Source organism: Nannobrachium achirus (assembly GCF_963921795.1).
Source record: "Nannobrachium achirus genome assembly, chromosome: 7".
Lineage (NCBI taxonomy): Eukaryota > Metazoa > Chordata > Actinopteri > Myctophiformes > Myctophidae > Nannobrachium > Nannobrachium achirus.
In genome coordinates this window covers 46,827,109-46,854,656 of record NC_137816.1, presented here as the reverse complement: position 1 = coordinate 46,854,656, position 27,548 = coordinate 46,827,109, and the positions used below count along the sequence as shown (strand labels likewise).

The 27,548-nt window shown below is 41.2% G+C and overlaps 2 protein-coding genes across 2 annotated transcripts; one reads left to right on the top strand and one right to left on the bottom strand.

Annotated features, from left to right (window-relative positions):
- Positions 1-8,321: 8,321 nt before the first annotated feature.
- slc39a1 (solute carrier family 39 member 1) lies at positions 8,322-18,882 on the bottom strand. Its single transcript, XM_080729596.1, has 4 exons — positions 18,638-18,882; positions 15,582-15,712; positions 14,889-15,203; positions 8,322-11,145 (listed from the first exon to the last, which is right to left on the bottom strand). Exons 1-4 carry the CDS (start codon positions 18,750-18,752, stop codon positions 10,792-10,794), a joined length of 915 nt encoding a protein of 304 aa, XP_080585722.1. The 5' UTR covers positions 18,753-18,882; the 3' UTR covers positions 8,322-10,791.
- A 3,240-nt stretch (positions 18,883-22,122) lies between these two features.
- tmem208 (transmembrane protein 208) lies at positions 22,123-26,397 on the top strand. The gene is made up of 6 exons (XM_080729815.1): positions 22,123-22,298; positions 23,006-23,101; positions 24,707-24,766; positions 24,924-25,060; positions 25,633-25,717; positions 26,051-26,397. The coding sequence occupies exons 1-6, from the start codon at positions 22,293-22,295 to the stop codon at positions 26,186-26,188; spliced, it is 522 nt and encodes a 173-aa protein (XP_080585941.1). The 5' UTR covers positions 22,123-22,292; the 3' UTR covers positions 26,189-26,397.
- The last annotated feature ends 1,151 nt before the right edge of the window (positions 26,398-27,548 follow it).

Here is a 27,548-nt window from a genome sequence, read left to right as displayed (position 1 = left end):
GGTTACAGGGTCTCACAGTGGTGTCACTGGCTCTGTGAACACAACAACGACACGTTGTAACATACTGTACAGTGTACTACTGAACAATATACAGTATGAACTTGGCAAGCTGAAGTCATCTTTACTGGTTAATGAAAGGTCATAGGATTAGAGTTTTATCAATCTTGCAAACAGCATTCTGAACTGATCCACAAAGCGACAACAGGTAGAAAGAACAGCAGATTTTCTCTAGGCTCTGTGCCATCGTTCCTGACCATGATTTGTCAGAGTGGGTTCTTTAATGATCGATAGATAGATAGATAGATAGATAGATAGATAGATAGATAGATAGATATATGGATAGATGGATAGATGGATAGATGGATGGATGGAAAAGTAGCATTAGACTTTTATCCACGTTATACTTTCTCAGTCAGTCAGTCAGTGATGCAGACTGACTGACCAATCGGTACATCCATAAAATGATGTGAGAGTAGACCTACACTGTGAAACTGAATTGACTGCAGTCAATTCAGTTGTTCCTTCCTTCCATTGTCAAAATAATTTGGCAACTGCCAAATGTTTCCAATATTACGCGAAACAACAATAATTTAGCTTAAAGGACAACTTTGTTTTTTTTTACAACAAGGGTTCATATTTTAGATAGTCATTAGAGAAAAGAAAAGATCAGAGTTGCATGCATGCAAATGGATAAATATGTATTCTTAGACACAATAAGCCCATTCCCAATATGCACCGCAATCTTTCATGGGCAGATGTGACTTATGGGGGCTAATGTAAATAGTAACAAAGACATTGCTGGCTTATTGTGTCTAAAAAGACATATTTGGCTACTTGTACGCATGTACACACCCTGAAATCAAAATACTAAAATCGCTAAAACAATAGAAAGCAGTAAATGAAAACATTTTAACACTCATCTTTTATTTTCTCTAATTACAATCTAAAACAAGAACCCTTGTTGTAAAAAACTAAAGTTGTCCTTTAATGTCAAGAAAATGAAACAGTCTTACCTTAGTTTCAGATTAGTGGTCACTCGGACGGCAGGCAGCGATGGGCTGAGGGAATAACAGAGAGAGAGAGAGAGAGAGAGAGTGGCAAAGAAGACAGCATGCAGTTGAGATTAAGGAGGGGATGCTATGAGGGGAGGGGTTATATAGAACAGGGATTAAGGTGCCATACGTGATTACTATGAGTGGCTAATCTACAGGGGGGAAACGACGTGGGGGATGTAGGCCTACCAAATTAATTTGACAATGTATTCATTGAAATGAGCTTGACTCCAAACATTTTCAGTCTAATCATTCCATTCTGCCATAACACTTTTGTCAACCTGTGTGACCTTTTTACTCAGTAAGAATTATGGAGTGACTTGGATGTGCGAGCAGCCTATATATTTATCACAATATTCATAATGTACAGTGGTTCTCAACCTTTTCAGGTAGCGACCCCCAAAATAATCATATTTTAACTGGGGACCCCCCACCCTTCTACGAGCACTAAGAGTTGAGGCATTACATTTTGTATAACACGGCTCTATTGTGAAAATAGTATATCTACATGCTCACAACGCCTCGCGTTGCGAGGCGTGGTGAGCAGATTCATTTATAATGTGCAGATTCCCTCTATATACACTTAAACTTTATGTTGGTTTGTTTACTGTTGAGTGAGAAAACAATGTTGCACATTAAGTTAATCATCTGGGGACCCCTCAAAATAATGTAACAGGTTGAGAACCACTGTGGTAAAAGGCCATCCTGCAAGGCACCGCACAAGGTGGCAGGAGACCAGGGAGGCAAAAGAAAAGATGGGAGGATAACATGGGAGAATGGACTCACTTGAAACTCAGTGAGGCAATGAGAGCTGCCGAGGACAGAGAGGGATGGAGAGAGCTGGTCAGCAGATGGTCTGTGGTGCCCCAACAACCCTCCGGGGGTTGTTGCTGTACACATGCATCACTTTCTCATGCTTTGTAAGAACCATTGACTGTAGGGCTATGTTTCAGCTGCTCTCTCTCTCGCTCTGCTTCTTGTAAATGCAAAATACTTCACCAGTCTAAGTAATTGCACGGACAATTACGTTTAGCAAGAAAGTCCTTTGTTGATTACTGTTTAATCAATGTATTAATATGAAAACTGAAAACACTGAAATAACTGGAGTAACTTAATGTGAAAAGGTTTGTTTATTGTCGTCCTTCCAGTTCGGTACTCCATCCTCTGGGTGGCGCTACTGCGACATCCCAACACAGAAACGTTCTCACGTTCACTCCCGGAGGTCAATCTCTGATTGGCCGAAGGGCTTGTCAATCAAAGTCTCGGGGCGCTGGGCCAGCCCCCTTTGTTCCGTCTCTTGAAAGCTTCCGCTCCGAACATCGAAACAGAGGGCAGAGACTCGGATGGAGTACCTCCTTCCAACACTTGTGATTTTATAGAAGGCAATGATTTTTTCCAATTTATAGTCATTATGCCAATAAATATTCCCCACACATTTCTCTGTTGCACTGCTATTAGACCTTTATACTGGCTCGCCAGTGAGGATCCCCCATTGGGAGAACGTAGGGCCTCCATCCTACTCCTCTCATTCAACACTCCCCACTGAATAGAAGCCATGTGGGTCACTTGGAGCGAGCAGTGACAAAGATTGTCCTCCCGCGCCGCTTCCGTCCCACTGCGAGCCCGGGCCAATTGTGTTTGTGTAGACACTCTACAAAGCAGGATGCACCACGGTGGATTTGAACTCACAACCTGATGGTGGTGATAGAGACAGATTATGGGGTCACCAAAGTTAATACAGGTTTCTTTACTTTCTTCCTCTTCAGACTCGGAGCATGAAAGCGATAATATTTTCATTCTACCATCACTTTTCAAGAAGATTATGTGGTCACAGACAGACAGACAGACAGACAGACAGACAGCGAGACAGACAGACATGGACGAAAACATAATCTTAAAGAAGAATATAGTCTTATAGAAGACTTGAGTCTGAGCTGAGGAAGAGCTTTGCGCTTGAAACATTACAGATTTTTTGGTGCAAGCATCTGTCACATTGGAGCCCTCAGTGTGCATTCTGTGCAAGTGTTTATTTATTTATTCTTCTATATACTGTTCGTCGCTTAGCACCTGCCCAACATTACAGATTTTTTTGGTGCAAGCATCTGTCGCAATGGAGCCCTCAGTGTGCAAGCGTTTATTTATTTATAATTCTATATTCGTCGCTCAGCACCCGCCCAACCTTGGGGTGGGGATGACACCAGCGGATTTTGCTGTCTCTCGATGTTTGTGCAAGTCTCTCTTTTCAAAAACATAATCTTGGCAGAATGTCCATTTTAACATTCCTAGTACCACCAGAACATAACAGTTTCGATCACAAATTAGAGGAAAGTCATGCAATCAGTGACAATGTATCAAGAGAAAAAAAATCCACTGAAAAATAACATATTTAAAGAAATAGGAGAAAATGCAGAATTTCCCCACACCATAACCATAATAGGCCTATACGTTATGCTAAATCCCCTTCATCTCCGATGAGACCCTGGTCACATCCACTCAATGCACACATATTCAGTCGTGTCGGGGAACATTAACCCTTGCACAAGTGTGATGAATGGTGGTATTTGAACCCATGTACCTCTTTGCCTGGGAACCTGTCACACGAGAGATGACCACCAGTGTAGACAGAGAGCTGGGGACTTCACTTTGACAGAATGCCTTACTTCACTTCACACATTCCTTTCTGCACATTCCATGCCTGGAAATTCTTAGCAGTGGCATTTCAGTGGTGAGACCAGTTGTTTTGGACCCAAACGAGGGATTATTTCCCCATGATTGCACAGCATCAGACTACTCCATGTAAACAAACCAAAGCAAGAGGTAATGGGGTTTTCAGCCCTGAGTTTAAGGTCTATTTATCGTCTTTGAACTTGAATCCTTTGTCTTGCAATGATAGTCACAGTTCTGGGTACAGACCATATTAATTATCATTTGTAATTATTTGTATTTTACTAGTAAGACGCCTCAGGGCGACATGCGACCTCCATGTCTTGGCCGTCTGTCCAGTGATGTACAGGTATATCGGACCAGTTACCCATGGAGATCCATATCCCAAACATGCTTACTCAGTTATTCGTTATGTGAAAATCCTATGACGTCTATCACATCTGACATCATACATATAATCCCTTTCATGCCCATACATGGAGATCCCTGTCTGAACCAGCCACACAGATATGGGCTGTATTCCTCCATATATGGGCATTCCCATATGAAGTCCTGTTAGATATGGGCTTAATATTGATGACATTAGGGATCTCCATATATGGGCATAAAAGGGATTCTGTTAGAGTGGTTCCCATGACATCACAACATACAATACATTTTATGCCCATACATGGAGATCCCTGCTCTGAGTATCTGATTGTGATGTCACAGTGATGTGTCAGGGGAACCACAGTATCAGGCGTTATCCCTGCTCTGAGCCTGTGATGTCACAGTGATGTGTTAACTGCGGTCACAATTAACTTTTCAACTTTTCATGTGTGTGTGTGTGTGTGTGTGTGTGTGTGTGTGTGTGTGTGTGTGTGTGTGTGTGTGTGTGTGTGTGTGTGTGTGTGTGTGTGTGAAAACTTAAACTTAATTGGAACTCTAGTGGAGGGATGAAACACAATTCTAATTAAAGTTATTCCCTCATTTGCTGTTTTGATGATGTGGTGGAGAGCGCCACTGGCTATTAACACACCTGTCCAAAATCTCCCATACAGTTGGTATTAAAACATTTTGAGATTGTGATGGCCATATTGTGATTTACACCATTTTCACACTCATCAAATCGTTCAGTGATACCTCGTGCCCAGTGGATAGGGTCATTGTCATCCTGGAAGAGACTACTCCCATCAGGATAGAAGTGTTTCATCATAGGTTAAAGGTGAGCACTCAATAATCTTGTATTGATTTGCAGACAGTAACCCTTCCTTCTAACAAGTGGACCCAAACTATGCCAGGAAAATGCACCCCATAGCATATATTCAGGCCTTCTCTTGGTGTAGCTCAGTGGTTCTCAACCTTTTCAGGCCACGACCCCCAAAAGAATCATATTTTAACTGGGTACCCCCCATCCACCCTGACAGTACTGTTCAGTTCTATTGTGAAAATAGCAGATCTACATGCTCACAAGGTGTTGTGAGCATGTAGATCAGCTATTTTCACAATTTCAGCCTCTAATATTTGACAATTTGGCCAATGTTTAATTTGTCGTTTTAGAGGTATTAAAACACTTAAACTTTACGGACTATATACGGTTTTATGGACTATAACCTGTTATAACATCTTTTTTGCTGACAGTTGGATAATGTACTGCATTGATATTCTCAGTCACCTGATAAAGAATTGTTTTGCCTTACATATTGCACTATGGCCATCACGGTCACTGAATGGGCACTTTTGACCACAATTTCCTGATGTCTCTCCCATAGATAAATGCAGATGTCAATTTAGTCACTGTTTCTATTGAAATACCAGTTGAGCAGCATCAGACTGTTCATAAGGATATGTGTTACTGATCATCTGGTTCCTTGATCACAGCAGCTTAAACCACCAGACATTTGGCTTTTCCAAAGAAATTGTGCTTGATTGCATTGTCCACCTTTTGTACCAGATAAATGCCTTTATTAGTCAGGCATGTTTATCTACATTTTAAATGTAAGTTTCCACTCACTTGTCCTGTTCTTCCTACTTCCTACCCTTGTTGCTCGACACTTGTGATCCCAGCTGAGAAGACAAAAACACAGGGTAACTTTCCAGAGACATCTGGATCTCTCAATCACTCCAAATTGTATTTATAACCATCTTGAGCCACTGACTGTACTGCATGTCCATCTCCGTGGGAGAGGAGACACTTTTACAAGTGAAAACATAAAAAACGACAGGCTGCTTTTTAAGATATTTTAACCAAAAGTGAACCAAGTTTCGCCCGAACAGGACCTCATCAAGGGACACATTACAGCCATAGTCAGCCGGGTAATGAGCTGTGGGTGAATTGAAACTCATCCATCCATGCATGCACATGAAACATCGCTCCCCAGATTATAATGGCATGCATGACAAATACAGCTGGCGTCACACTGTGTTGCATGCAGGCATGTGACTTATTGAGTAATGATTATATTATTATATTCTCAAGTCATTGGTCAGGGTGAAAATAATTTAATGTTTTCATTATATTGAGTGTTCCAAGGCTTACCTGTTCTAACCTAATCCTTTGGAATTCAGGTTTCCTCATTACTAGAGATAAATATGAAGACCAACACTGGCACCTAGTGGCACCAGCATGATATAGACAAACTGTATTATGCAGTATTAACATGCTACTAATAATTTAAATGCAAAGCAAAGAGGGTAAGAAAACAAAGTACACGTCAAGGTTTCAACTGAAGCTTTAACCTGGCGTAAACTTTTCAAAAAGTGTGTTTCGCTTGACAGAAATATGACAAAACAGGCCAGGAAGAGAAACTAAAACGTATACTGAATAATCCCTGACCAAAGCATCAGGCCGCAGAGGCAGCTGGTATCAAAATACAAGCAATGTTGTAATGAATCTCAGCTCAACTAATAGAACACCTGAGTGGTGATACTCTACCCCACTGGTTCCCAAACAGTGGGTCATGACCCATTTGTGGGTCACGGACACATTTTTGGGGGTCCCTGAAGTTTTTGTTTCCTACGTTTTGTTTTTAATCTTTATTTCAAAATATTTTCAAAAAACATCTCCTAAAATTCAATGATTTCTCTAAGTAATTTCATGAATAAATAAAATTAATTTCTATGAAATTAGAAAACATGTTCCATTCAGGAGGGGAACACAGTACACTGTAGTACAGTACATGTACAGTATGTAGCAACATATTTGTTTTTGTAATTTTTTTGAATATTTGACTTTTTTCAGAAAACTTAGGTCAGGCCTAAATCTAAATGGGGTTAAGATGTAGTGAAAATAGACAATCTACAAGCTTGCGACATGTTGTGAGCTTGTAGATCTGCTATTGTGCTATCTACTATGTTTGGGCAAACGTCTAATTTCTCTTTTGGGTCATGGGCTACAAAGTTTTGGCAACCAATGCCCTACCCAACCTGCTCTTCTCACTTCCTTAATCCTTACTCATACCACCCACATGGGTTGGAAACCAAGAGGAGCATTTTCTGAAACGTTATGCTGGGTTTACTCTGGGTTTACCAAGATGTCGTCATACAACAAAGGACAGCCAGGTGACTTTACACTGTCAAATCCTCAGTGTTCATTTAATTCTGAGTGCAAAGCTTTAACCAAAAGAGTCTGATGATATCCTCCAAGAACATAATCACAGTAGATTACGCAAACATTATACAAAGGTTCAAAGGACAACAAAGTGTCCTTTGAACTATTTACAAACTGAAAGTGAAACTGTAATGTTAGATAGAATGGTAACGTGTTTCATAACTGCACCATTTGTTTGCTGCCATGACTCCTATTTGTTTAGTCCTAGCAGGCCATGTTTTCTGACATTTAACACTGATTTGAGGTTTCCATGGCAGTGAGAGGTTACAGATATCCAACAGATACACTGGACGTAGGAACCAACAGCAATAGGAAAGTGGGGTAGCAGTCTCACCATTGTAGCCAAATAGTTAAAAACTGCATTTGTGTCAGAGATTGGATACACTTAAACACATTTACCGCCTCCCCCGATAGTCCCGAGAAAATGCCAATGTCCCTCTCCGCCAGGCCCGATAATCCAGAGAATTTGCTTTTATATAAGGTAATGTTTAATTACACTCTCATCCAGCCTGTGGCAAAGTTTGAGCCTTCTGTCATAAAGGAACCAAAAATATCACTCATTAAAGTAAGTGTGTTTGAAAACAAGAGTGTAATAATGCATAAATCATTTCGAGTGGCAGACTGCAGCCCGCATAGTGCAGACAGCGGCGCACGCATGCAGAGGGGTGCAGGGCAGGGACGTGCAGATAATGTTAGAGAGGCAGGGGCTGACATTTCTAAAAGGGCCTTTTGGTGGACAATTCTCTTGAATGCAGCCTTCAGTGTGTGATCGCAGCAGTGTGATCCATTCTAAAGCCCGCCTACTGTATCCGGTTAAGTACACACTCACATACATGCAAGAAAGGTTTCCGCATCCGGTATAGACCCAGACCGGATCAGCAACAGGCAGAGTAACTTGATCCCAATCAGTTCTCTCCCATCCACAGCAGTTACACACAGCAACAGAGCAATTCAATTCAAAGGAACTTTATTGGCATGAGAAAACATACGTTTACATCGCCAAAGCAAGTGCCACAAATAAAATAAAAACAGAACAAAATGGGGAACATATTTACAGTTATACATTGATTGATTGAAGACTTTATTAGAAGTTTGCATAGGAAAAGGTACAGTTTCATGACGGTACAGTTCACTGGTACAAGGTCTACTAAAAGGAGATCCTAGAAAAGACTAAGCTTATTTCCACATGAAACCATTAAAGTATCTCATATAACATTCAATGACAGACGAATAGAACACAGTACTATGCAGTAGATATAGTCAGTAAAAAATATAGTCAGTTGCGAACGGCTGCTGCCTGTAAGTGGTTTTTCAGGGCGATTTTAAAGGATGCTAGTGATCCACACTCCTTTAAGACCTTCGGTAAGGCATTCCACATTTTTGTGGTATAGCAGAAGAACGAGTTTGACCCTTTCTTTGAGTTGACTCTGGGTTGAACGTGATCTGTGGCGCTACCTTTGGCAGGCTACCGTTAACCTCCACCACCTGTTCCCTCCCCACCAGGTAAGACTGCATCCAGCTCACTGCTGCGCTGTCAAGACCGATGGCTTTTAGTTTCTCAATCAGAATAGAGTGATTTACGGTGTCAAATGCCTTCTGGAGGTCCATCATGACCATGCCACTATATTTGCTGTCATCCGCTTCGCGTTTGATTTGGTCAGTCAAATAGAGAAGGCAGGTGTCAGTGGAATGAGATTTTCTGAAACCAGATTGCACATAGGCCTTATATAAAGTTATATGTGTGTGTGTGTGTGTGTGTGTATGTGTGTGTGTGTGTGTGTGTGTGTGTGTGTGCGTGTGCGTGTGCGTGTGGAGGAGTTGAAGAGATTTGTGATGTGTGGGGGGAAGGAAACATTCAAAATGTGATCTGTGCAAAATAAAACAGTTGAATGTTGAATAAAAGTCTGTAAAAAGCTTATTTCTATTTGTGTGAAATCAGTAAGACGCCCTAAGGGCAAGAGGTGACCTATTACAGCCCTATTACACTATTCCAGTTATTGCCTTATTACACAATTACACCTATTACACTAGTACACTTATCTGATAAGTGTCTGAAGCCATAAATACAAAAATCAACTGAGCTATCCGCTTGAAAAGAGACCTATCACAAAAAGGTCAAAATCTCATTTTTTTCTTCTATTTTCCAGCTTGATTTTGGTGTAAATGGATATTTTGAGATGGCTACAACTATAGAAGGGTAAATGGTAAATACAAAAAAAAGTAAGACTAATGTTATAAGAATCCTGAAAACACAATCTGAAGCTGAACAGGTTCATGGAGGACATCTACAAGTTCTATCAAATAATGTAATATTTTTCCTTCAAATAAAACTCTCAAATTAAAATCATCATCATCATGCTTCAGTCACCTCACCAGTCTGAAACTTCCGACAGCGTACGGATGTCAATATAAAAAAAATATTCTTAAACAAAATGGTGGTGAAGCCATACAGCCCATACTATAATGGCGGTAAATGAGTTAATGTAATAACTGACATTTCATAGTAAAATTGCAATTATATAAAAAATAATTTTTCAACTACATCATATTATTTTGGCAAGCAAATGCATAAGGCATCAGAGGGGATTCAGTGTTTGGCAAAAATTAAAAACAAATACATGCACAGAGTGTTTATGTTGGGAGAAAGAAGCTACTAATTCCCCCTTGAAGTTAGTTGAATAAGTGTAAAGCTGGAATCTTTTGATTTAAAAAAGAAAACAAATAAATCCCAGAGAAAATAGCCGTAGATCGCAGAGCTTGTAGATCGGCTATTTTCACTATTTTGCCATATGACAAAGTATAATAGTGCTTAAGTGGTTAGTGGAACAATTACAATATAGTATTTACATGCCCAATCTGGGAACCCAGTCAGTTAAAAAAAAAAGGAAAAAAAAACTCTCTCTTTCTTGAGAGATTACATAGCGCCAGTTATCAGTCCTTTTGTTTTCATTGGCCTCTTCAGTAGTGTCAAAGGTCAGAGAACTTTCCTAAAACAACAAACCTATTGCATTTTAGGTTTAGCAGATTTCAGTGTTAGAATTTAACACAATAGTCCACCTTGTTCCTTTAGTCTTGTCACCGTTCCCATTTACATAAAATCCTTTTAAGATTAAGAATGATAAACACAGTTCTTTCAGACATCCTCTTGTGAAACTGAAAACATATATTAATAAAAGTAATAAAACACCAACTAGTGTGGTCACGTGTGCTTCGACATCAAAAGCCCATTACAACCTCACAGGGTGGCAGCAGAGTCAAACAAACACGTTTGTCTTCAAGTGGAACAATCTTCCTGACGCTTGTACGCAGTAAAATCTTCAGTGTTCTTTTACATGTAACCAAGGTCAATTTGGTTACATTTTGTACACTCTCAGAGTTTACTGAGGAATTTACAGTGCAAGGACTGTACTGCATCGGTACAAAGGTCTCCAGTCTCATCATGCCACACACATCACAATTTCTCCAGTACAAGATGTGCTGTCCTCCTCAGTCCACAAAGGTGAGGCCTGCCATGACACTGAAGCCCAGCAGAATGAATAGCACCTTGAGGAGCTGCCTCCCAGGGGAGTTGAGTTCATGTGGAAGGATCTCCATGAAGGTGATGTAAACAAAGGTCCCCGCGGCCAGTCCTTCCAGGATGGCCTGGATTAGAGCTCCTGATGTTAGCTGGGCCTCCACCACACTGATGCCAACGGCGATGCCAATGGGTGACATCAGGGCAAACACTCCGATGTAAGCTGCCACCCATATAGGCGGCACTGCACTCTGCACGAGCTTCACCGATAGGCTGAAAACTATGATACTCTTGTGGATCAGAATGGCAATGCAGATCTCTAAAACCTGGGGGGGGGGGGAATAACAAATGAAACCCTCATTAATCAGACATTTAACAACCTCACCCAGAACCTCACCCAAATATTAGAGGCAGAAATCCTGAATAGCAGATCTCCATGCTAACAATGTTTTGAGCAAGTAGATTGGCTATTTTCACAATGGGACCAAGTTAACTAAAGCCCCTTTTCCACTGACATGGCCCAACACCACACCACACCACACCATACCGCCTACTTGTGTCAGGTTTTCCACTTCAAGGACCTGGGTTGAGTGGTGTGAAAGTGGTACTAAACATGGTACTAAAAAGTATCCAATCCAGAGTAGGTCTGAGCTAGGCCAAACAGGGCCAAACACATCATAATGACTGATCACTCACTGACTTTTCATTATCTATCTATAAATGCGAGAAGTCTCTGCGTGTGTGTCTGTCTGTCTGTCTGTCTGTGTGTCTGTAATCCGCGTATCTCGAGAACCGTTCGTCCCACCGGCTTCAGATTCGGCACGCGCGTTCCCCGCCGCGGCACGGAGTGCAGTGCCGGGCCTCGACCCGACCCGACGCGCGGTTTTCCGAAACCGGCCCGAAACGTTCGGAATATCCTTATGCGGAGCTGATTGTTGACATCAGGCTGTTCCGGAGGAAATCGGCGCAAGTGCTGACTCATTGTGACATCACTCATAAAAGGCTCTGACATCACGTACGTCACATGAGTCAACAAAAAATCTCTGAATATCTCCATATATAGCATATATGGGCATAAAATGGACGCAGAATCACAAAGATCTCCATATACGGGCATAAAGGGACACAGACAGACGGATACAGAGATCTCCATAAATGGGCATAAAATGGACGCAAATGGCATATATGGGCATAAAATTTACGCAGAATCACAAAGATCTCCATATACGGGCATAAAGGGACACAGACAGACAGATTCAGAGATCTCCATATATGGGCGTGAAATGGACGCAAATAGACAGATATCTCCATATACGGGCATATATGGGAATAAAATGGACCCAGAACTATATCTGCAGTGATCTCCATATATGGACATAAAATGGACGCTGACAGACAGACAGATAACAGATATCTCCATATATGGGCATAAATGGACACAGGCAAACAGATGGTCAAAACGGGTCCTATGACAACAGGTATAATGGGGTTTGCATTAAAGGGCGGGGCATTCATTCCCTATTTACATCGTTCCCGAGTTGGCCAGGTCGCCGACTAGACGCTCAGCTTCTAGTATTATAAATTATAGTAATACATTAATACTATAGAGTATTATAATCACAGTTATAATCGTATAATTAAGATAGTTGTAATACAAATTTGTATTATAATCACAGTTAAAAGGGTACATTTGTTTCTTACTAATAGGGGTACTGTTGTGTAATGGAAAATGTAGATATTTTTATGTGGTGTGGCGTAGTGCTAAAGCTGCAGTCAAAAAGGGGCTTAAATGTAATGCCTCAACTCAACTCCTACAATAACAAAAACGTTGAGAAGCACTGTACCGGAGAAAGGGGCTAATTGTTTGTCTGCAATGACGTCAAGCAAATCACATGCATGATCCTGAGGTCGCTGAGAGTATTGGCTGTCTCATGACCACAAGATAACATATATAACCAGAAGATAACATATATGAGAATGGAGTGAAACCGCATTGTTGTTAAAGTGCCCTTAAAGGAGTGGCGACACCGGCCGAAATTTAACATTATGATACAGTAGGTCACGTGGTGTTTCTTCAAACAGTCTGAAAAGGAGACGGGCCGTATCAGTTAGCAGTGAATGTAATTTTTAGGGATGTCAAAAATGGACCTTTATCAAAATCGATTATTCTATAGCAATATTCGAATATTATTCGAAAATCGATAATTAATTATTATTATTTTTTTTTTATTAAAAAAAAAAAAAAAAACTTTTTTTTCTTCTGGATTTCAATGCACATTTACATAATGTACAACATGGCTCTTCAGGTAATTGGTAGCCTAACTACTACTCTTCATCTTTCTTTTTAGTGTGCCAGTGTACTGTTCACCTAATCTCTCAAGAACAGATTTTGTGATGCTTTACAATACAGAGGGCGCTGTTTTCCCTTTTCTTTGATGATGGCCACCAAGTACCAAACAATCAAGCCTGAATCAATCACACCTGTGTCTGAGACAGGGGGGGAGGAGAGTGTGTAGCAGGCAGCTGCCACTCTGCTGTGCTCCTTCACTCTACACAGTTTACAGTTGGTGCTGGTGTGAATAATAAATCAATGGCCATTTACTATTATCATTAATACTATTGTTAGCCTATATTCTATATTTTGGTTTAAACTAACTAACTAAGCCAAAAAATAGTATTAAAAAAAAAAACAAAAAAAAAAACAAAAAAAAAAATATTAATATTTTTTCGATTTTCGATTATGAAATATTAAAATCGAATATTGATTAATGGAACGAATATTCGAAAATCGATTATTCGGTGACATCCCTAGAATGTATACTTCGTCCGTCGTGCCGTGCCGCGCACAACGTGATGAGTTGTTGTTAGCGTGTAGCAGCGCCGCACCGCAAGACTATTTTGGAGAGCTATTGTGTGTGTACACACACACACACAGGCTACACACACAGAGTGTATGAGCCACGGACCTCAGTCCTCCGAGACAGCAGGACATATGTCTTCTAAAAGGGCTCAGAGCTGCCGAGGAGGAGGAGATCGCTGGACGCTCGTTCTAAGCTTGCTCCGGTGTCCCGGCCAGGTCCTACAGTCAGGTTTAGGGGAAGACACAGCAGGGTATGGCCGACAAAACCGTCTCATAGACGGGGAGAAGCGTGTTGACCCTCGTAACTAATCTCAGACACCTTTTTTGAAGAAGACATGTACTTTTTTACCGGTCTAACCATTGATTTTATAGCGAATGCTATATAATTTTTACCCCTAGAACTGATAGTTTTCAAGTTGGTAGAAAGTCGGAAACACACCTCGGACAGCTTTTTTTGGGGCAGTTTCTTTCAAAAGATAATGATATGGATAATCGACTCCGCCCCTCCCCCCATATTAGCCTAATCAAATTAATTTATTTCAGTTACTGTACAGAAAGTACTACTTTCGGTACAGTAACTACAATAAATTAATTTGATTGGGTCATTTAACATGGGGGTACATGACATCATTAAAAAAATTGATAGCCTTAATTAGCTGTTTTGGCCATGTCACTCCACCTTCAAGAAAAAAAGAAAAGACAAAAATGATTCTATTATAGACCATATGAGTTATGTGGGTTAATTTGCCTCCCGAACCTAGCCTAGACATTGGAAGTATCAGATCATCACTAATCCAGACTCCCTTCTCCTCAGAGGCTGACCCGTGACAGCCGTGAAGTAACGGCTAATCCATACTTTGTTGTACAACAGACCTGTGTTAAATTCTAAGAAAAAAAAGATATACTCTTAGCTTTTCATATGAAATTTAAAAAGGAGACAAAAATGTAATAGCAATAATGCAATAATTAAAATATAACTTATTGGATGATGGCCATTGTGGGACAGACAGTTGTGTGCCTTTATGAATGGCTACTTCACCTACAAGCCTCCTACAATTTAAATAAAACCGGAATAGCCCAAGAGCCTCAATTGGGTCAGAATCCTAGGAATTGCACGCATTGCCTCCCCACAGAGTGAATACAACATTCATTGTCAAGAGCACAGGGCGGTTTTGGCATCAAGTGAAGTAAGGCTTTTATTTTTCTTACCTTGGATTCAGTGGTCTGCAGGCCTATGGCTAACCCCTCGAACAAAGAATGGAAGGAGAGAGAGAGGAAGAGCATGAATGAACGAAAGGACGAGTGGGCTTGCAAGTCGACGTGGACATGGTGGCCACTGCCCTCCAGGTCGCGGCTTGCGGCCTGCCCGTGCCCGTGCCCGTGGCCGTGGCCATTGGACTGGATCAGGGGCTCTCTCTCCTCACTTGCCCTGCCAGCCTCCCGATAGTGGAGCACGAGCCTCTCCACAATGAGGACGGTGAAGAAGCCAGCAGCAATGATGAACTCTGGGAGGGGGAAGCTGGTCTGTTTGACAGAGATTGGGACAGGACAGTCAGTTTTGTTTCCCCTTTTTCTTTTTTAAAAGGGCACAGGAGAGACAATGCAGATTTCCAGTAGACTTAAATTGTATAATAATCAATAATAATAAATAGAGGTTATGCGCATGCATAAAGTGAGTGGCAAATCGAGTGGCAAAGTGAGTGACAAAGTGAGAACATTGTTTAATGCGATCAGATACAGTAGGACGTTTCTGTTTGGATGTATGGGCTGTCAAGGTCAGAAAGTAGTTTTTGCCACTAATTAGGCGTTTCCGCATAACTTCCGGGTATGAATATATTTGATCATGTCTTCATCTGTAAGATGCACTCATTTGGACCCCAGACAAGGTCACATCAAACCTACCTCCACCTTCTGGGCTTCCAGCACATCGTGGATGTCTGACAGGTAATCTGGGATGATGTCGAGTAGACATGCAGCCAGGAAGACGCCGCCCGCGAAACAGCTGATCAAACTCAAAACCACACGATGGGTTTCTTGAGAGATAAATGATAAACAAATGTATTAGCGCTGACATGAAGAAACACACAAACACAGTGATGTCATTACGTGCGCATCCCGCATCAAAAACTCATTCAAGTCGCCCAGGGACTCATTCATGTCATGGTCCTGGGGTCCCGGGGATGCGCCTCCATTGGAGTCCATGTTAAAATAATGTACTTCTTCTACTTAAGTTGCTATTTAAGTTTAATGTATTGTGTAAGATAAACACTGTAAAGATGTATTATCAGTTAAACCTGGAACAGCTAGTGGTTCTCAAAGTGGGGTCCTGGGTCCTTGAGGGAGTTCCAGGGGGTCCCCAGATAAATGATAGTTAGGAGCCAAATAGAACTTTATGGGTCTGTAACTCGGTGAACAAATGGAACCAAATGGACCTGTTCCATTTGTACTCTAGTATTTTAACATTTAATATAAATTGGGGTCCCAGTGATATAAATATAATTAAATGGGTGTCTGTAGCCTAGTGTATTTAGAAATCCTAGTTCTAAGTTCAAACATTAGCCAAATTGTAAAATAAATATAAGAAATAGGCAAACATTTTGAAAATAGCCGATCTACAAGCTCACAGCGCTCGAAAACATAGTATTGAGGACTCATAAAACTTTTCTGGGACCCATTTGAATGACTACCTGTGGGTCCCGGGACCCATTACATTGAAAACCTAGTAACATCACTGAAACATCATTGTCACTGCCGTTATTTAATCAGATCTGTCACCAGTACCAGGTCAGGATTCTAAGGAATAGAGCATCGCAGTTGAAGCCTCACCCCATCTTCACTCTGGGGTCGGAAGCGTTTTCCTCATTAATTTCTTCCATAGACATTTCATAAAGTATTTATTTAAACGTTTTTAAGCCTCGGACAAAGCCACCTTGGCTGGTGAGGAATCATGACAATATTCATTTTTTTTAATGCAACGATTAATTAGAAAGTTGAAAAAAGGGCAGGGTACAAGACTGTGTACATCATTATTTTAAAAATTGCGGAAACTACACTCCCAGAATGCATTGCGAATGACACATCATATTTGTAAAAGAAAGACACTCGCTCACGGATTTCTGCTGAAGTGTAATAATCCGCCGGGAAGACAGGGGGCAGTAAGCTACTTCCGTAGTAACCGCAAGATACATGAAAGACGAAGAAGCTAGACCAATCACAGACATCGATTTCACCGGATGTACATTTTTAGCAGTATGGGTTATGCAGTTCTTCTCCGTGCGATCTTGATTAAAACGTGTTTTTACTAAAACTAGAGTGATTGCATACATACGGAGGTTCTACAGGAGCATATAGAACCATTTTACAACCACCAGCCTAGTGGTATTAAAGTGTACATTAAATTGCTACGACTTTGTGGCTGATAATGAAAAACCCTATGGTGAAAATGAATGGGCTGTTTACTTCCGACACCTCACTGTGATGCTCTATACTAGGGATGGGACGATAAGCGATATTACCGTTTATCGTGATAAAAAAAACTCACGATAATCACATTGTGGAGATTTCATTTATCGTGATATCGTCCTCTGTCATACTCTGGGATCATTCACCTTTTACTTGCCGAGCTGCATATCCGGTACCACTTAAACCCTCTATAATTGGTAAAAGGTACTTATAATATAATTGATGCAGTCTTTTTTCCCCCTCTATCAAATAAATGTCTTTGCCAAAAAATAGCTGACACACACACACACACACACACACACACACACACACACACACACGTGTCGCAACGCATTGTGAGCTTGTAGATCAGATCAGCTATTTTTTGGCAAACGTTTCGCCCCAGGATAATGGATTTTGATTATCGCGATAATATCGTAAATCACAATTTCTTTTGTGACAATAATCGTGATATGACATTTTCATATCGTCCCATCCCTAGTCAGGAAGCAGGCAGCCCTGACATTTATGGCAAACAAAAACTCATCAGTTTTATTGCTTCAGGAACAGTATAACATGTACGGTGAATCCCTAGGTAACTAATCAGTCTGTCAATTTAAAACAAAAACTAATAAAATACATAATCTGGTTAACTATTAAGGCACACTCTTAAGTTATCTATTAAGGCTATAAATTGTCAGATGAACCCATCTATCATATGACCAAATGAAGAAGTGGAACTAACTTGTCAGCAAAGAACAAAAAGTGTTGAGCAGCTGATGTGTGTGTGTGTGTGTGTGTGTGTGTGTGTGTGTGTGTGTGTGTGTGTGTGTGTGTGTGTGTGTGTGTGTGTGTGTGTGTGTGTGCGTGCATAAGGTTGGGGGGGGGGGGTCATCCCTGTCAGGTGACTCGACTTCCAACTTATCTGGACCTTATAGAGATTATACATTCCCACAATTCTCAGAAATCCCAGTACAATGAAAGCACATCACCAACAGATGACCAACTACGACAGCAGCAGCCAGTGAACTTGACTTCATACATCAACATTTATATTGATTAAACCACATACACATAGTTGATGTGGTTGTTGTTGTGTGCCGATGATAGCACAAACTACTAAAGAATATAATCGGTGTTGTAAAGTAACTAAGTACATTTACTCAAGTACAATTTTACGGTCTTTTTCTTTTCTTTTTTTACTTTTATTTCCAATTTTCACTACTTTTTACTACTACTCCACTACATCTGAGATTAGAGATTTTTTGTACATTTTTAGCTTGAAATGGGACATTCTGCACAATGAGTATTTTTACTTTTGGTACCTTTAATAAGAAGTACATTTCCAATCATAGCAATACTTTTGAACTTTTACTCAAGTAGCCTACATTTTCAATGCGGGACTTTAACTTGTAACAGCTAGTATTTCAACATTGCATGATACTTTTACTAATAGGCTAAGTAAAACATTAAGTAGTAGGCTACTTTTCCCACCACTGATAATAAAATGAACCAACCTGTTCCACTCGTATCCCTGAACCACTTCAGCCGAGCAGGAATGAATCCGAACAGAAGGGTGAGACACAACAAACCGACGAGGGCGCCTATTTTAACCTGCAATAGGTAGTCCATTTTCAGCCTTAAATTACGAGCCTTGTCGGTCGGTGGAAGAAGAAACGACCGTATTCTCTAACTACAGAACATCATAATGTCTCAGTCTCTGGGGTGTTCACTGTTGTGTTTGTGTCAGCTGGACAGACGTTAAGGAGGAGAGTCCACTAGTCTGGAAGGAACAACATCATTCCCCTCTGTCTACACAGCACGCATGCGCGTATTAGAGATGGGACGTTCGCGAACAAATCGAGTCTTTTGAACGGCCCTTTGAAATGAACGATGGGATCCGTTGTAGTAGGGAGCCGTTGGGGGAGTAAATTCACTGCAATGTAGAAATATTCTGCCACTGCCACAAGTAGAAGTTCGGAATTAAAATGTACTTGAGTAAAAGTACAAAAGTATCTGTATAATTCGGTATCAAAATGCACTTAAAGTTATAGGCCTACCATGTAACTTTTTTTATAAAACAAATCTTAAAATTGTCCTAACTGTTAAATTGCTAGAGTTTTAGAACACCCACTCTGTTATTTTCAGCTTCTGAAGCCTTCTCTTTATATTTCTTCTTAGCAGTGACAGGGGCGGGATTTCCTGGCAAAATGACGTATGTCCCTCCGTCACTCCCTCCGTCACTCCCTCTGTCACACGTCACACGTCACACTTTTGCCCTGCTCATATCTCTGCAACCGTTGCCCCGATCCATGCCAGATTTTGCACACACACTCCTTGCCTGCCAAACTACAACCTCCAAGGACCCCCGGAGTTTCGGGGACCCCCAGGTCCCTGGGGGACCCCCAGGTGTAAAAAATTACCAAATGTGCAAAAATGACCAAATGACCACCCCAACGGGGCTGCTCACGGGGCATTCCCGGGGACCACCCACTCCTGGTGCCCCAGAACGGATGCAAAAGTGGTGGCGCCCCCAGTGGAGGACCCCCTGCCACTGCAGCTCACATAAAATGCCGTAACTCGGGCTAGGAGCGACCGGGAGAGCCGGGGCCGGTACCTATTCGTCCGCCTTGGCGGCGAGGAGACCCCACCCCTCATTTCTCACATGGCCCTCTAGCGCCACCATGAGGCCGATTCAGATTTTGCCCTAAAATCACGAAAATCACTACACAGTATGTCTACACTCATGTCAACAACATGGATCAGGAAGATTTTGGAAAAACACATTTTTGCTCTATTTATGGAGATAAGCGACCAACGGTCGCTTATCTCCCGATTAGGGAGTCTTACTGGTCTGTATACGTTGTGTATACGTTGGCCAATCACATCGCAGATCATACACACATGATACACTACCGGCCAATAACCGACTCTTCCCTCAGCAACCAGTGTTTACGATTCCTAAACCCACCAGGATTGAGTTAAGACCCGCCTCCTCTCGATAATCTTAAGTATGAAAGTGCCCATCAACGTTAGTGCCGCTCGCTCAAGTGCAAAGTACCTACTACCTAGTACCTACTGATTACAATAATACACGCAGCATAATACGCCCAAAGCCATATCCAAACCATAACAATTTAACTGTAATCAGTAAGAGTTTTTATTTTGTGCACAGTAGTGACAATTTAATAGCTTTCTCAGTACGTTTTTCTCTTTAGCAAAGTTACAAAGTTTTCCCTTTATTAAAAAGCACAGTACAATTAAGTCAGTTTCAAGTTTTTTTTTAGCACAGTTTATTTTGAGCACTGTAGTGAGAAATTAATAGCTGTGCATTGTGCAAATGCAGGCTTTTCTCAAGTACAAGTCTTCATGCCTCTGACTTTATCCACCCTCCATGTGTCAGGCAGGGATTTCAGCCACTCCTGGAAGTCCTCGCGTTTCCGCGAGGCGGGTCTTTTTTGAACGGCTCTTTGAAAGGAACGGATCTCAGAGATCCGGCTCACTCCAAAGAACCATAAATCCCATTTCTACATGTGTCGCTGTCCGCAGAACGCGTGATTCCTAAACCCACCAGGATTGAGTTAAGACCCGCCTCCTCTCGATAATCTTGAGTATGAAAGTGCCCATGAACGTTAGTGCTGCTCGCTCAAGTGCAAAGTAGTCTACCGACTACCTACTGATCCATTACAATAATACACGCAGCATAATAGGCCCAAAGCCATATCCAAACCATAACAATTTAACTGATAAAAATCAGTAAGAGTTTTTATTTTGAGCACAGCAGACAAATTAATAGCTTTACGTTTTTCTCTTTAGCAAAGTTACAACGTTTTCCCTTTATTAAGCACACACAGTACAATTAAGTCATTTTCAAGTTTTTTTTAGCGCAGTTTATTTTGAGCACTGTAGTGAGAAATTAATAGTTGTGCATTGTGCAAATGCAGGCTTTTCTCAAGTACAAGTCTTCATGCCTCTGACTTTATCCACCCGATCCATGTGTCAGGCAGGGATTTCAGCCACTCCTGGAAGTCCTCGCGTTTCCGCGAGGCGGGTCTTAACTCAAGCCTGGTGGGTTTAGGAATCACGCGTCCAGAACCAGAGCCAAGTTCCAACTCTGTTCACTTTTGGGGCCAGGTCTTCGGACTACATTGACATACACATTCAATGGTTGGTGAATACTAGTGACAAAGTAGTCTACTTATCTGGAAGTTTACAGAATGCATTGGAGTCTATGAGGGGGAAAGTTGACATTTCGAGTACATGAACCACATGACCGGCGCTGTTTCTGACCCCGCATTGGCAGAACTCTCTAATACGAGGCTCTGGCCAGAACCAAATGATCTTCCAGCTGACCACCACGCTGTGCGCAAGATGCATTCTAGGCCTATCATAATTTCCATAAAATATAATGGATTTTTTTATTTACGTAATATTTGCAGACTTTTTAGATCCGCGCGCGGCGCAAGCATGAGATATTCTTTCCCGCACACATCAAACTTTATCGACAACTTAAACGATTTTTTCAAACACTTTTTTGGACACTGCTCCTACACATTTTGCTCTCAAATCACGCTGCGACCTGACGGTCGCTTATCTCCCGATTAGGGAGTCTTACTGGTATAGGCTACCACATTATGGTAAAGGTATTATGTTTCAAGTGCCATGCAAAAATGTATAAGTATATAAGGAGTGAGCTAAAACAAATACAATCGCAGTTTGTTTTATTGTCCTCGAGATTTATAGCAACTTTCTTCTTGCTTTGCAGGATCATTTTCATCAAACAATTCTTGTTTTTGGTTTCAACAATAATTCTCAATATATTATGTATCCCCCTGTTTTAGACAGTGAGAGATCGCAGTGTACACTTGACAGATAACTTTAGTTTATGTCTGTTTCAGTCCAACAGATGGCACTCTCAACCACACGAATATTTTACAGAATGGTAAACATTGATGACGCTATTGTCCTGCGCCGGATACGTAGTAGACAGCGGCGGCGCTGCAGCAGTGCTGATGTGTTACAAGGAATCAGCTGTCATTCAGACTATCGGTTCTTCTTCAATAAAGATCTATAGCTGAGACGTTAAGGAAGGGCGCAGGTCGATGTCCAAGAGCAGATCGTCCAACGGTCCCGTGAAGAGAACAACAGCGGTACAGGGTCGGAAACAACCCAATGGCGGTGAGTGGAGTGGATCAGTGATCAGTCACACACACACACACACACACACACACACACACACACACACACACACAGTACAGTACACGGTACCACACGCTTACTGTAGCTGCCTGACAGCAGCTGAATTGGATCTATTGAGTTTTCAACCAGTGGTCCTTGAGGGGGTTCCAGGTGGTCCCCAGCTAAATGATGGAGAGCTGGTAACCAAAATGTAAACGTATAGATCTTTGACTGTTGAGAGTGTAAAATGAAACCAAATGGACCCATTGTACACTCCCAAGAGTTAATTGCATTTACAAGAAGTCTACACTATTAGAGAATGTAGAAGAATTGTTATTTTGATCAACATTTGCCTGTTTGCCAACCTCTCTTAAATGGTAACACATTTCCATATATTTTTCTTGTATTATCTTTTGTTTTACGACTGTTTTTCCTATTGATGATATCCTCTGTATAGTACTGTGTTCTGTCTGTCTGTCATTCAATGTTATATGAGTTTAAAAAAGAAAAGAAAAGGTTTCCTATCCAACGATAACAAAATATTGAAAGTTTTGGGTCTGAGAGGCTAAATCTCATCAATTGGTGGTTTGTTGCTCAAATGTCGAATACATAATGGACCTTGATATGAAAAGGGTTAAAAACCACTGCTTGATTCATACATCATCTCTAGTCTAGAAGAAGACTAACATCTGTTATGTGTCCTCCAGCCCAAAGGTAAAGTTGGCACCAAGGGGAAGAAGCAGATCTTCGAGGAGAATGATGCCACTTTGAAGTTCTACACAAGAGTCATTCTAGGAGCTAATGTAAGATAGCTAGATGGAACAAAGGCTGCTGTAGTATGCAGCCTTTGTTCAGTTTGACACTTATTTTGAATCGTATTTTGAATTGCATATCATCCCTCATCATCACAGTTGATAGGTGCCGGTTTTGATTGCCAAGCACTGTGCTTTCAAAACTCAAATGAACTTTCTGCTGCTTCCTGCTGCGCTTTGCTTCAATCAAACTTTCCTGCTTTGTTGTGTATTTTATACAATTAGCACATCCTCCAGCTCATTCCTCTGTGTAAGATCCCTAGGTAGTAGCGATACTGAGATTAATCGATATGGATCGTAATCGCGATACAAATGTGCGCGATACGAGTGAGTCGGTCCATTCAGTGTGTATAATTGATGGCTGAAATCGTGATGTATCGTATCGTGATGTGTTGTATCGTGATGTATCGTTTGCTGCATGTTTGAATCGGTTTTTCATGTATTTCATTCCATCCTATGTTTCCGAGGGGTCTTGAACAGTTTACTGCAGCTGTGACTTCCAGTAATTCTTTACATTTTGTTTTACTTCATTTTTCATTTGATTCCATTTGTACTACTCTCTGAGTTATGATGGTCCTTAAAATGTAAAAGTTAGAGAATCACTGGTATTATTGTATAGCAATAAATCGCAATAAAATCGGGAAAAGGGGTGTATTGCATCATATCGGGAACAGGGGTGAATCGTATCACATCATATCGGGGTCAGGGGCGATGAATCGTAATGCATCGTATCGGAAGGATTTCAATGTATCGCAAATATATCGTATCGCTGGCAGTGTATCGAGATGCGTATCGAATCGCCACAGTGGTGGAGATCAGCACCCCTACTAGGTAGTAGAAACCGTGCGGTGCAAGCAAGCTTGGTGGTCATGATGTTGATGTCATCATCATCATACACCATTATTGCTCAACCAACCATCTATAAAGTGCATATTAATGTGCATTTTAATCTAACAGATGAGACAAATGAGTAATTTAGTATTCCCTGTGAAGTAATTACTTCATCATAGCATAGTTATGTCTTCACTAGTTGTAACACTCGTTACTACTGAACGGGAGAACAATACATTTATGGCGTTAATGAAAGACTTCTTGAAATCTTACAAGTCTGACACTGGCATTCACATGATATCGCCAACATTGGCAGGTGAGGATGCGCTGATGGCTTTTCAACTTGGAAACGATTATGATGATTATGCAGAATAATTGCAGTTATCTCAAATACAGTCTAAGTGACCAGGCGATTATGTAATAAGCGTGATAGCCCTATTGGTATCCTCAAAATGTGTTTTTTGTTTTCTAAAAATAAGCTGAATGACGGGGAGCCACCTGTTATTGAACACACACTCGAAATCGGAATGTAGTTAAATATTTAACAAAATAGAAGAAAAAAACAATCTAAAAACAAACAATCACACCCTCTTTATCAATTGTTTTATATTGACATTGTATAGCTCTACAGACCAAACTGATGAAAGAGGCGATGCTCTTGCTTCCCACTCATAAGTATAATAATGATTGTGCTTAGTAATGTGTGTTTAATATGTGTTGTCTTTGTCATAATAACATAACAAAGGTTATATGTTTCCATCACAGGCAATATATGGTGCTATAAATCTTTTGGTCTTCTATGGCTCTTCCACATTTTGGACATGGGTGAGTAACTGCTGCGTCCATCAAGAAACGGAACAACAAAATATGATGGATGCAATGGCATATTAATACCGCACCAAACTAATGAATTGGTCTTCTCTTTTCTTTTCTCTGCATCACACCCGTGATCATCATCATCACCTCCTTTGGGTCCACCTAGTTGCTGCTTGTGTTTGCACTGGCAGTGTACGTAGGGAGCTACCGCTCCATGTCTGCCATGGCCAAGCCGGCGTTTGCTGAGGACGGCACCCTGGTGGACGGGGGAATAGACTTGAACATGGAACAGGGCTTGGCAGAGTGAGTAGTGTACACCCAAGTCATTTAAAGCTACAGTCTGGGACCAAGGTTAGGTGGTCGGTCCGGGAAATTGGGTGGTCGGAAGAATGGCATGGCACCCTGGCTCATCTGATAAAGAATTTGAAACGCATAATAATAAGGCTATAGTCCTTCCGACCTTTAAAAAAGGATTGGTGGAAGTGCAGACGTGCTGAAGGCACGCTGCCAAAAAGTGACTACTGGCCAATCACAGTACATATTTTCCGGGACTTCAATGAAATTCAAAGGAACTTTATTGGCAAGAGGAAACAAACGTTTACATTGCCAAAGCAAGTGTCACTGGGAAAGAGGGAGTCCTGCCTCTGATTGGCCTACCGAACGTCCCCTTCTGTGACGCACGCGGAAGGGTGCTTCAGAATTCCGGAAGCTTGCCGTAAAAATTGCCTATACTTTTTTACAGACGCCCCAGAGCCAGAGGAGGCGTCTACTTTTCATTGCTTCAACGTGACCACGTTTGGCCTGCGTTGAGGGAAGGGTGATAATTGTCACAGCATTGTTTTTCAGTGGTGACAGTGAATGCTTTATGGTTTCAGGCACCTGAAGGATGTCATCTTGCTCACAGCCATCGCACAGGTTCTCAGCACCATCTCCTCCTACTTCTGGTATCTTTGGCTGCTGGTAAGAACCTAGGTTGATCCTTTTATTACCACAGAGCTAGGATTATTTCTGTCATCCAATTTATATGCAAAAATGCTCCCTGTTAGAAATGTGTCATTCCTTGTGATGCATATGTACGCCAGACATGGTATGATTCACTTTCATCTTAGACCCACACCTTTTCTCATCTTTTGATCCACTATTGCCCTTTGTGTGTGTGTGTGTGTGTGTGTGTGTGTGTGTGTGTGTGTGTGTGTGTGTGTGTGTGTGTGTGTGTGTGTGTGTGTGTGTGTGTGTGTGTGTGTGTGTGTGTGTGTGTGTGTGTGTGTGTGTGCGCGCGTGCACGCGATTTAGGCCCCTTTCCGAGCATTGCACCTGCTGTGGGTAAATTTCTTAGGACCATGGTTTTCGGCTGAAACTCCTTCGGCACCAGAAGAAGTGAATGAGAAAAAGCAGAGACGACAAGAGCGCAGACAGATGAAGAGATTCTGACCCTGATGAATGGACTGACGAGTATTTTTTATACACAAAATATAATATACAGTAGCCAGAAACCATGTATTCAGGAAGACACTTTTGATATGTAAGTTAAAAAAAGTCGAAATCAGATGCTGTGGAATAACTCTTTGTTTGTCCTTGCTGACTTCATATTGTCAACATTTCTTTGTCCATTTTTAAATTAAATCTATGTTGTATTTCTGTCATGGTCCAACCATTACTTCTTCTCCTCATCCTGAGATTAATTTGACCATGTCACAATCTTTAATGCCAGTCTCCATTATTATGCTGAGTTGCTTTCTCAATAGTTTTTACTAAAGCCACAGATTGCTTCCCCTGATAAATCGCCTGCTAGCGCCTCTGGTGAAGCAGATACGAATGTCAGTCTTTTAACACTTGGTAAAAAGAAAATAGGAGGATTTGCCCAAAAATAAAGACATCGTGTAAGGGCTAGGGCAGATTGCCTTAAAGAAATCCAAAGATTTTTTTTCTCAGTGTACAAATCCATTATTCAAATTAACTTTCAGACACCGACTGCATTTGTTTCCTATTCTACAATCTGAATTCCTTAAATGAACCGTTGCCATGTTAAATTGTACACCTGTCACACGTTTACAGCCATCTTTCTGTGTATGCAAAAGTTGTAACAGCCCAATTATATGAAGTAAGATCTGTAGCAAACCGGGCATGCTCTTGCTCCCTCAGCACACGTGTAACGGTAAAGGTGGTGTTCGTCATCTCTCCGGTGCTGCTCATCACATTATTGTGCAGAAAAAAATCTTGATGCCTTTTTTCCTCCTTTGCTTACCAATACAAATGTATGAGGGCCAAATGTTTGTCTGCAGCTTAAACATTGATAGCCACATCAAAAGCCACACCATGCAAAGAAGCACTTGACCATGGATGTAGATGTAGTATAAGTGTGAAGACGGGGCTCTTTGGAGTGTTTATGGTGGGATACTTGTGTGAGTCCATCAGAGACTTTTACCCATTTAGACCTGAACGCAAATCTGTGTCACTTAAGATTTGAACCACTTTAACCTTTATTTTATGCTTTAGCTATAACTGCGAGGTTGTAGATCTGTTTTTTTTTTTTTTTTTTAGTCATGAAAATGTGTGCAAGTCTTGGAATATTTTTGACCCGATTCTATAAATGTCTTCTAAATCAGAGGTTCTAAATCAGAGGTTCTCAAAACTTTTTCATGTCAAGGACCCCCAAATTTCATGTATTTGGCCGCGGACACCCATCTCACAATATGTTGTCCCAGGGACCCCCCAGAAGCAAATATTTGAGTTAGAAATGTTTGCTTTTAAAAAGATATTCAAAGATTTGCAAAAGATTTTACAATTTTTC

Bases quoted from the DNA above. Each gene is read 5' to 3' on its own strand.
- slc39a1 (XM_080729596.1), bottom strand. From the start codon at position 18,752: ATGGACTACCTATTGCAGGTTAAAATAGGCGCCCTCGTCGGTTTGTTG. The intron at 15,713-18,637 runs GTTGGTTCATTT...TTATCTCTCAAG, and splicing joins CAGGGATACGAGTGGAACAG to AAACCCATCGTGTGGTTTTG. The intron at 11,146-14,888 runs GTAAGAAAAATA...CCCCCCCCCCAG, and splicing joins TGCAGACCACTGAATCCAAG to GTTTTAGAGATCTGCATTGC.
- tmem208 (XM_080729815.1), top strand. The intron at 24,767-24,923 runs GTGAGTAACTGC...GGGTCCACCTAG, and splicing joins CTTCCACATTTTGGACATGG to TTGCTGCTTGTGTTTGCACT. The intron at 25,061-25,632 runs GTGAGTAGTGTA...TTATGGTTTCAG, and splicing joins ATGGAACAGGGCTTGGCAGA to GCACCTGAAGGATGTCATCT.